Source organism: Oncorhynchus mykiss, chromosome 30 (genome assembly GCF_013265735.2).
Source record: "Oncorhynchus mykiss isolate Arlee chromosome 30, USDA_OmykA_1.1, whole genome shotgun sequence".
In the NCBI taxonomy this organism is placed as follows: Eukaryota; Metazoa; Chordata; class Actinopteri; order Salmoniformes; family Salmonidae; genus Oncorhynchus; species Oncorhynchus mykiss.
In genome coordinates, this window is record NC_050570.1 from 43,984,900 (window position 1) to 43,996,257 (window position 11,358).

General features: G+C 43.4%; 1 protein-coding gene across 4 annotated transcripts in view; it reads right to left on the reverse strand.

Annotated features, from left to right (window-relative positions):
• The window catches only part of LOC110521873 (potassium voltage-gated channel subfamily C member 1-like), a 148,966-nt gene extending 137,957 nt beyond the window's left edge, over positions 1-11,009 (reverse strand). For all 4 annotated transcript variants that reach the window (XM_036968949.1, XM_036968948.1, XM_036968947.1 and 1 more), the window contains exon 1: positions 10,392-11,009. In XM_036968949.1, the coding sequence (XP_036824844.1) occupies positions 10,392-11,009 (618 nt within the window). The remainder of the gene's footprint in view (positions 1-10,391) is intronic.
• Between the last annotated feature and the right edge of the window lie 349 nt (positions 11,010-11,358).

The window sequence follows — 11,358 nt, forward strand, 5'->3', positions numbered from 1 at the left end:
CTTTCTACCTGCTCACTTAGACTCAAATGACGGACTCTACTCATATCGTTAGACCAAAATAGCCATAGCATTCCATGTGGCCTACCTAATAGATACAACGGGATAAATCATGGGCAATATGTTAGTTAAAAAAGCGAACCAACCAAGCACCATAGGCCTAGAAATGTGGCCACTCTTACATCTGGGGGGGAGACTGTAGGCATATTACTAAGGACTTTGTGTGAAAAATTGGGACTAGAATGAGTTTAATTTAATAATTAGCCTATTACCTTCATTTACAGGAAGTCCATTAAACACTTGCTCATCCATAGCAAATGGGAGAATGAATAGGCTAACTGTTAGCCTGCAGGATGTTGTTGGTGTTGTGTGTACAGGTGCCTATAGGAAATATGGTGCCGGGGTCAAATAACTACATGCCGGTAGGTCTATACGCAGATCAGCTGTATAATTGGTCTAGTCCTAAAGAGAGTCATTTGCCATTTTTTTGTGATGCCATTTATTCTTCCTCACAAGCGCAGGTCTATCTGGGAGGGGAACACAGCTATGAACGACCGACCGTGTCATCAGCCAAGACGCGTAAGGAGGCGGGTGACATGGACAGAGCTGGATCACACAAAGGTTAAACAGATATCACGCGCTCCCTCTGATATCTAGGGTAACCTCTGTAGCAAAAGCACAATGTGTGTGTGTGTGTGTGTGTGTGTGTGTGTGTGTGTGTGTGTGTGTGTGTGTGTGTGTGTGAGTGTGTGGTAATTGTAACATGAGTGAAACTGGACCAGGGTCATTCGTGAAGTTTACAAGGTGGACGAGGGTTAATTTCTCTCTAGAGGTGTGATATTGAGAGCCCGTCAGTCTGCACACACACACACACACACACACACACACACACACACACACACACACACAACTTTTGTCAGAATAATTCAAACTGACCAAACAGCGCAAGCGTAGTACACGAAAGAAGGTCAGAATTACAAAAACATAACCTTTACGGGCATGATGTAAAAAAGAAGACTAGTCAGCCATTCTAGAGCTTGACAGGCAGTGCCACTAACAGCGGGCACTCGGCTTTCGCCTACCCGCATTACTCCCCTCTCTCAGTGTCTGTGTGTATGTGGGGGGTGGGGGGCTTCGTTTTACAAGACAGCCACGTGAATGGTGCAGACGGAGGCATTTGGAATAATCGATAAGCGTATACGCATATCCAAGCTTGCAAGGCTAAGCAAAACAAAAAATACCCGAAAAGTGACCACGTCCAATAGTTGTAGTGCTTTTATTCTCGATCGAAGTCTTAAAAGGGCTAACACAAACAGCCCCCGATCTCTCCACCTCCCCCTTTCCCGTTCTCTCTCCTTTTAGACAGCTGCTTCGTGTGTTGCGCTGCAGCAGAAATCGGCGCGCAGTCAGCTACTATCAGCACCGCAGTGCTACGCTATAGCACAACAGGAGAGATAGTACGAGAGGGAGAGAGAGGGGGAGGGGCTCGGGGTCTAGAAGGCGATAATAAGCAATCCAGCGTACACCCCTGCATCCATGATGATACAACAAGTAGTGTGTTGTATATGATAAAGAGTTGAGGGATACACTGTCCGCGCCGCAGAGCGATGACGACATTCAACCACCGTACGAAGAATAAGCCACCACCAACCGAGATGCTGTAGTCAGTTATGGAGCCTAATCAATGCTATGTTATAGTCATTTTGTCCTCTACGTCTACACCATTTACCATTATTTCACTCATTTTTCAGAACGTACAATATTATATTACAGATGTTTTTATCCAAAGAGATTTACAGTCACGTATGCACACATTTTACGCATGGGTAGCGCCGGGTTTTGAAACTCCAATCCTAGCGTTGCAAGCGTCATGCTCAAACCAACTCAGCCATACAGCATGTATTATGTTGCAAACAGGTCATGGGCCTCATTTATCAACCAATTTGCATGTGCAACAAATTATTGGGATTTTTCAAACATACAGTGCATTCAGAAAGTATTCAGACCCCTTGACTTTTTCCACATTTTGTTACGTTACAGACTTATTCTAAAATGTGTTCCATTGTTTTTTCCCTCGCCAATCTACACACAATATCCCATAATGACAAAGCAAAACTAGGTTTTTAGAATAATAAAACAACATATTACATTTACATAAGTATTCAGACCCTTTACTCAGCACTTTGATGAAGCACCTCATGTCCAATCAATTGAATTTACCACAGGTGGACTCCAATCAGTTGTAGAAACATCAAGGATGATCAATGGAAACAGGATGCACCTGAACTCAATTTCGAGTCTCATAGCAAAGGGTCTGAATACTTATGTAAATAAGGTATTTCTGTTTTTTATATATATATATATATATATATATATACATACATTTGCTAACATTTTTAAAACCCTGTTTTCGCTTTGTCATTATGGTGTATTATGTGTAGATTAATGAGGTGTATTTTTATTTAATCAATTTCTGAATAAGGCTGTAACGTACTGTAACAAAGTGTGAAAAAAGTTAAGGGGTCTGAATACTATCCGAAGGCACTGTATACGCATGTTTTCATTAGCAAATATGAGCCATACTATTTTTTGCGCGCTCATGAACGAGCGCTACAACCCCGCCTGGAAACCTTTTATGGTAACAAAAACTCCCTCATTTTCTGTGGGATTAGGAGATGTTGGAACTGGGCCATGATAGTTTCTAAAGCGCAATGGCAAATTTGATCAAATTTATGTAGAGGTGTGGGCAGGCTGATCATTATTTTTTTTTTTGCAGTGACTTCTTCAAACAAAAAACGCATGCTGACTATTGCAAGTGCCAAACACTGGCTGCGCATTGTGCAAGATTGATTGTCTATTGAACCATTTAAAAGTAAATGCTGCCTACAGCCCATACAAAATATGAATTGTTGTTCAATATTTTGTTTAGCAATACATGATCAATACATGTTATAGGCTCTGAGATTAAACAGGTTATTATGTCGCGCTCCTATCGCCCAATACTACTGTAGCCGACTAATACTGTCATAGGCTCCAGGTCTATTTACTAATATTGATGGATAAATACTAGATTCATATTTGTTAGGTAGCGGGAATAAACCAGTCATGTCGGAAAGAGAGAGACATGCCCTGCAATATGATTATGAATTAAGAATATATAATACAAATAAAATAAACATATTAGGTGACTTGCCGCTATGCGGTGACAATTAATCTTGATGGTTGTACAGTCGTCTCAAATAAAACTGTGAAGGACCTCGGCGTTACTCTGGACCCTTATCTCTCTTTTGACGAACATATCAAGACTGTTCCAAGGACAGCTTTTCCCATCTACGTAACATTGCAAAAATCAGAAACTTTCTGTCCAAAAAATGATGCAGAAAAATTAATAAATACTTTTGTTAGTTCTAGGGTAGACTCCTGCAATGCTCTTACTTTCCGGCTACACGGATAAAGCACTAAATAAACTTCAGTTAGTGCGAAATACGGCTGCTAGAATCCTGACTAGAACCCCCCCAAAAAATCATATTACTCCAGTGCTAGCCTCCCTACACTGGCTTCCTGTTAAGGCAAGGGCTAATTTCAAGGTTTTACTGCTAACCTACAAAGCATTACATGGGCTTGCTCCTACCTATCTTTCCGATTTGGTCCTGCCGTACATACCTACACGTATGCTACGGTCACAAGACGCAGGCCTCCTAATTGTCCCTAGAATGTCTAAGCAAACAGCTGGAGGCAGGGCTTTCTCCTATAGAGCTCCATTTTTATGGAATGGTCTGCCTACCCACGTGAGAGACGCAGACTCGGTCTCAACCTTTAAGTCTTTACTAAAGACCCATCTCTTCAGTGGGTCATATGTTTGAGTGTAGTCTGGCCCAGGAGTGTGAAGGTGAACGGAAAGGCTCTGGCGGAACGAACCGCCTTTGCTGTCTCTGCCTGGCCGGTTCCCCTCTCTCCATTGGGATTCTCTGCCTCTAACCCTATTACAGGGGCTGAGTCACTGGCTTACTGGTGCTCTTTCATGCCGTCCCTAGGAGGGGTGCGTCACTTGAGTGGGTTGAGTCACTGATGTGATCTTCCTGTCTGGGTTGGCGCCCCCCCCCCCCCCCACCCCCCGGGTTGTGCCGTGGCGGAGATCTTTGTGGGCTATACTCGGCCTTGTCTCTGGATGGTAAGTAGGTGGTTGAAGATATCCCTCTAGTGGTGTGGGGGCTGTGCTTTGGCAAAGTGGGTGGGGTTATATCCTTCCTGTTTGTCCGGGGGTATCATCGGATGGGGCCACAGTGTCTCCTGACCCCTCCTGTCTCAGCCTCCAGTATTTATGCTGCAGTAGTTTATGTGTCGGGGGGCTAGGGTCAGTTTGTTATATCTGGAGTACTTCTCCTGTCTTATCCGGTGTCCTGTGTGACTTCAAGTATGCTCTCTCTAATTCTCTCTTTCTCTCTTTCTTTCTCTCTCTCGGAGGACCTGAGCCCTAGGACCATGCCTCAGGACTACCTGGCATGATGACTCCTTGCTGTCCCCAGTCCACCTGGCCGTGCTCCTGCTCCAGTTTCAACTGTTCTTCCTGCAGCTATGGAACCCTGACCTGTTCACCGGACGTTCTACCTGTCCCAGACCTGCTGTTTTCAAATCTCTAGAGACAGCAGGAGCGGTAGAGATACTCTTAATGCTCGGCTATGAAAAGCCAACTGACATTTACTCCTGAGGTGCTGACTTGCTGCACCCTCGACAACTACTGTGATTATTATTATTTGACCATATTGGTCATCTATGAACATTTTAACATCTTGGCCATGTTCTGTTATAATCTCCACCCGGCACAGCCATAAGAGGACTGGCCACCCCTCATTGCCTGGTTCCTCTCTAGGTTTCTTCCTAGGTTTTGACCTTTCTAGGGAGTTTTTCCTAGCCACCGTGCTTCTACACCTGCATTGCTTGCTGTTTGGGGTTTTAGGCTGGGTTTCTGTACAGCACTTTGAGATATCAGCTGATGTAAGAAGGGCTATATAAATACATTTGATTTGATTTGATATGCAAGCTTATCAACAGCAAATGCATCTGTCTTATCATTAGGCCTAGGTTTGAATGCCTTTATGAGCCTACCATTATTATAATTCCCCTGCATCAAACACCTCCATTTCCCCCAAAATAATGTTTTTTGCTTGCAATACAGTTGATCAACCACTAGGTGTGCATACGCATGGTCTGAGATTTGTGTGGAGATACAATATGCACACTTTCTCATCAAGTTAAAAAAAATGATAAAAACCTAACTTTTGCAGGAAAACTGACGCACGCAAGGTTTAGAGTAGTTTTTGTGCACAAGCCCTTTTGATAAATGAGGCCCCTGGTATCTTACTATACTCCAAACCTTTAGGAACCTGGCAGGCAAGGTCACTTGTGCCCTCACTAACTTATAGGCAAACCATGCCATTCAGCCAGATTTCACTCCACTTGAAACCAAGGATTCACCATGCTTTCATTCTTCAGTAATTCATTCCTGGCTCTGTTGACATCTCTGTTACAAAGGAAGCCTGCAAGAGACAGCAACACAAGCATCTACAACATCCAGTCTCTTCATACAGGCCAAACTGGGGTCCAGGCATGCAGGCACAGCCCGGGTCAATACGCTGTCTTGATGTGCCCAGTTGACAGAAAATACTATTTTAACACACAATAATCTGGGTCATGGCACAGCTTTCTCTCCATAAATGGATGTGGATTTTTAGAGACAATTAAGCATGAGGAGGGGAAGCAAGAGAGAGAAAGAGACAACAGGTTTATTGTGGTAGCGACCCTGCTATAGTTACATTTAGTACAGCCACTACTGGGTGGATTAATCATATTGGCACAGGTGAGGGTGTGCTTCCGCTTCCCTCCAAGGTGTGTGGTGGTGTAAAGTCACGTCCTACTTGGGATAACCCCCTTTATTCTCTTCACAATGTCTTGCCATATGAAGTTCAAAATGTGACCATCCCAAACAACACAAACTCATCTGTTAACTTATGTTGTGTTATAAACAGTGGTGGAAAAAATACTCGACTGTCAGACTTGAGTAAAAGTAAAAAAGTACAAGTGCGGACAGCCAGGGGCACACGCCAACCCTCAAACATCATTTACAAACACAGTATTTGTGTTTAGTTAGTCCACCAGATCAGAGGCAGTAGGGATGACAATGCATTATATTGATAGGTGTGTGAATTTGACCATATTGTTGATCTGCCTGAGCATTCGAAATGTAACAAGTACTTTTGGATGTCAGGGACAATGTATGGGAGAAAAAATATATTTTGTTAATATATATTTTTCTTTAGGAATGTAATGGAGTAAAAGTCAAAGTTGTCACATATATAAATAGTAAAGTACAGATACTTCAAAGTATTTTTTGCTTAGTTACTTTACACCACTGGTTATAAAGCACACTATGTTACTAATCAACCCTGCAGTGCAAAGAAAAAGTCCATTCAGAAGCATCAGCTTGTTTTGGATCAGCCCACAGTTGGCCTATTGCATCGTAGCCTACAGGAAAGCAGGAAAGCTCAATCATGGGGTGGTTATTTCAGTTTACCAGGAATCTTCTCCATGCACATCACACTGTAAACTCCCTCATCTAATGAAATTAGTAGTACTAGCCCCAATAATGTACATACTTCTATGAGTAGCCCCTCAATAGTTCTTTAGATGATAGAGTAGAGGGGCACTGATCAGCAATAGGTCGATCCAGTGTTTACCCTCTCCCGTCTGCCATGACAAAAACAAACTCATTTTAAGTGATTATAAAAGTAATTTGACATTAGGTCTACTTACATTGATTACATGTATTCAAGCATTTGAAGATTCAGCTTTATAGTCTGAGGGGATAAACGACAACATGTGTCAAATTCAACGCCAAAACCAGGAGGGTTATCTTGGCAACACTACCTGCTGAGTAAGCCTGGCAAGAGACCTAGCTGTAATTTCTCTCTGGGGTATGGTGACATTAGCCCTAGACACTGATCTAAGGTTAGATTTCCATTCTCTCCTCCTATTGGATAAGGCTGGGATTGGAGGAGAGTAAACTAATCCTAGATATGTTTCTGAGGGCAACTTCTATACCTGGACTGCCACACTGTCTTCGTCCCAAATAGCACCCTTTTCCCTATAGTGCACTACTTTTGACCAAAGCCAATAGGACCCTGGTCAAAAGAAGTGCACCTATAGGGAATAGGGTGCCTTTTAGGACGTAGACTCTGAATCTAAGCCCGTTGTGCCCTCTAACACAAACCCCTGGGAAACAAAAGCCTGCAGTATTGTGTTCCCATGGAGACAGCATCCTTGGAGGTCAGGTAGAGGGCCACCACACCAGAAAGAGAACATCAGGTGAGTTAATCTCAGAGTTAGATTTGGTAGAACAGATACACAACTCTAAAAACCCACCGCATTGCATAGATAGAATGTCCATTCTACCAAGGACTTGCGTTTAGAAGGACAAGGAGCTACAGGCTCCCGCAGGACGACTTTTGATATAAATGACTGTTGTGTGACTGTGAATATTCTACTGTCACTCCATGTACAAAGATCTCAGGCTTAAACTGAAGCAATCAGCCCTATACAGACCATTGATGATTATGCCATTTTTAAATCAAGTGCGGAATTCCTTAGTTGCCTTCTATTGACACCTTACTTTAAACCTTAAATAGGTCTGTGTGTTCTCTATAGAACACATTGGTTCTACTAATTATATTTCTATGTCAAGCCGATACCTGTAATAGCCTATTGTAGCCTGGGCCAGAATTCAGCACAGCATATATCCTGTTGCCAGGGAACCACATGTGTTTAGTGTCACCCGTGTGAAGGTGTTAATTTGTGTTTGAGTGCAGGTGTCCACAAGTAAGCCGTTGTAACAGGGAAGGTTTACAGGCCTGGCCTGGCCTGCATATCCTCTACAGTCAACACATTTCAGTCAACAGTTCCTGAATACTCATACAGATGTGTCTTTGTTCATTTGTCACAGGTGCAGGCCTGTTGATGTCCCTGTTTTCACACACAGATAGCCTATCACCTCGAAGGAAAACAGTGAAGACAGTGACAACAGTGAACACTGAAGATAAAGGGCTGTATGATTTGTCATGTTGAAGGGTTGAATGTTTATGGAAGGGGGAATAACCAACTGCTGGGGTGTTATACCTACAGGGTCACATGTGACATAGGGCTACTGTATGTCACCCTCATAGCTGGCATGCCAACTGCACTGACTAGGCCTGTAATCTAAAGGGCTTACTGTGAATTTGTCAGTAGCTTACAGGCAGCTCAGTGGCAAGTAAAATTCTGTATTTCACATTACAGTACACAGTATCAAAGCAAGTACTGTGTAATTACACACAGTACAATACCGTAAAATGAATAAATGAATGAATAAACGAAATTAGTTTAGGGGTTTGTATTTCACAGTATTTTACTGTAATTTCAAGGGATTGGTCCAAGCAGTTTGGCTGCTAGGTAAAGTGTTTACAAACATTACAGCATATCAATTAATATTTTGTGTTTTATATCACTTGCACTTCTAAGAGTCCTTAACAAAGGCCTCCAAACTGTCAGCGACCACAGGGCAAAACAGACCAAAAGGACATGGCAAAATGCTTAAGCATTAAGGTTTAAGACTTGCTGCCATTCCCCTTTACATGTTAAGTTGATGGGGCACTATAACCACATACAAGTGAAATTGGTGCATTATTCTCACTCGCCGGTGCAACAAATATAGCCTCAACAAATACTGTAATTACAGTACCATTTGAAATAAAGCTATTTTTTTCCATCTCACAAAAATGTTCCACATTGACCATAATTTACAGTATGCTACAGTAAAACATTTCAAAAGTATTTTACTGTTGATAATACACAAAATGACTGTATCATTTACAGTTTTCCATTAGTGTATGTCACCACTAGCAAAGTGAGATAGGCAACTGTAGACAATTGGTCAATCAACATATAGAGGCAAGCAAAGCACTCATTCAAACTGTTGGTTGGCAACAAAACCCTAAACTAACTAAGCCTAAAATAACTCTTCACTTGTATAAATTGAGACTGCGGGAGACGAGATGGAGACGTTGATTGGCGGGAAGGACAGGTGCCATGGTGACAGGTAGTTTGGTGACAGGTAGGTTGGTCAAACAGCAGGTCAAAGGATTAGGTCTAGATTAGCATGAAAAGTGATAAATTAATGAAGTAATTTCTGTGGAGGGCAAAAACATGACAAAGGTTCCATTCATTAACGATAAAAAAATATGGTTTGACCTTATTTGAGTTAGGCAAGTGGACACTCGACTAGTTTATAATACTAGCTGCTTAAAATGCGCCAAAATCACGGCCAGGGTGTGCAAAACGCGGGTAGCCTTTAGACTGGAGAGGGACGCAGCACGAGAAGGCTTGTTAAAACGAAAAAGTTATTGATGTGAAGATACATGGAGAGCAGGTAAAGAGAGGGGTGAAAGTGAGATGGAGAGAGTGAAATGCAAGGAGACATAGAGAGATGCGCAACGGGGGAGTGGACATTGTGGAAGACGAGAGAGTGAGCGAGGAGAGATAATGCGCTAATCGAGATTGAGTGATGCGCTCGACAACGACGAAGTACGGAGCTAGAGGTTCACAAAGAACAACAATTTAATCAAGCGTAGGAACGTGTGTTTGTGTGTGTGTGGGGGGGGGGGGGGGGGGGGGGTATGCGGTACGCGGTACGCGGTACGCCCGAGACGCAGTGGTAACGGGGAGACAGTGCGTAAAAATGGAGGAGAGAGGGACGAGGAGAGAAGCTTATAGGAATAGAGGACCGACCAAGTGACTGCGTGAGGGAACGAGGTACATGGGAGAGGGTCTCCCCACACAACTTAATAGTGTACCGTGGTGCTAAATTAAATTATTTGTGAAAATAGAGAAAATAACACACCATAGGCCACAAAAGTCTAATTCCAACCGGCAACAACTACTAGGCACACCAGCACTGGTCTGAGTTGGTTGCTTGTTGGAAATTCCAAACGATGTTAATGACATTCACTGGGTTTTTTTTCTTCCAACTAATTTTCCTTGACTATCAAAGCGAAGAACACCATGAACTCCATTCCAACACACCATCCCTCATCATCGTAATAACTTTGGACATAGCAGCCAACTTTCATAGACTGCAGTCTGTACACATGACGTCCATTATAAAATACGTCAAGGATATTCAATATACAGCCTAAATAAGCAGTAGGCTATGCGGGATCTCCCTCTTCTAATTCCAGTTTAATATTCCTGTGCACCTGTAATAGACATTTAAGAGGAAATGTCATAAGGAGAGAGAGAGAGCGCGCGCGCAATACAAGCATCGCAACAGAATGTAGCCTATGTATCGTGCTCGAGGGAGGACTCACCTTGGCATTCTTGGAAGAGTACGGATCCTCAAAAAGATTCCAGAAATAGGGTTGCCACACACTCCACCAGCTCCTCTTGCGTCCGTCTTCGTGCAGGCACAGCCTCTTGAGCTCTCCATCCGCAGTCAGCTCCAGGTCGTCTTCCGGCTCCTCTGGCTCGGGCTGCTCGAAGCTGTCCAGCGCCTCTTCGGCATCCCTGTGTTGACGGTAGTTCATCCAGCAGCAAGCCTCCACGTCCGTCTCGTCGATGCCCCAGAAGGCGAGCTCCTCCTCGAACAGTGGGCCGCACACATCGTTGGGACAGTGAAGCTTGCCTGTGCGGTAGTAGTTGAGGATGAATGTGAATGTGCCAGGGTGGCGGTCGAAGAAGAACTCGTCGATTTTGGGGTCATAGTCGAAGTTGCTAAACGCGTCCGGATCGGTAAGCCAAGATAAGCGGGTACCGGGCAACGTCTTGAGGGTGCTGCGGTAAGTCTCGTGTCGCACCCCTCCACAGTTTATTACGATTTTCTCGCTGTCTGACGGACAAGTCATGTCTGCACTGTAACATGCTTTGTTGGGCGACTTGTTCCCACCCTTGCGTCCTTTGAAAGAGGAGACACAAACCGAACTGAGCATAGGAGAAAGGAGGAGGGAGAGGAAATGAGATAGAACACAAGGGGGAGGGGGGAAGGAGGAGTCTGTGGAGAGGGAAAGAGAGAGGGGTAGAATATTTAGTGGAGAAGGATGGAGTATGGAATAGATTTTTTTAACATGAGGGTCAAATCTACAGGTGAGGGTCAAATCTTTGAAATATAAATAGATCATTGCTTAACATGTGTGCACCATACATACAGTACCCGTCAAAAGTTTGGACACACCTACTCATTCAAGGGTTTCTTTATTTTTACTATTTTCTACATTGTAGAATAATAGTGAATACATCAAAACTTGTCATGTAGTAACCAAAAAGTGTTAAACAAATTAA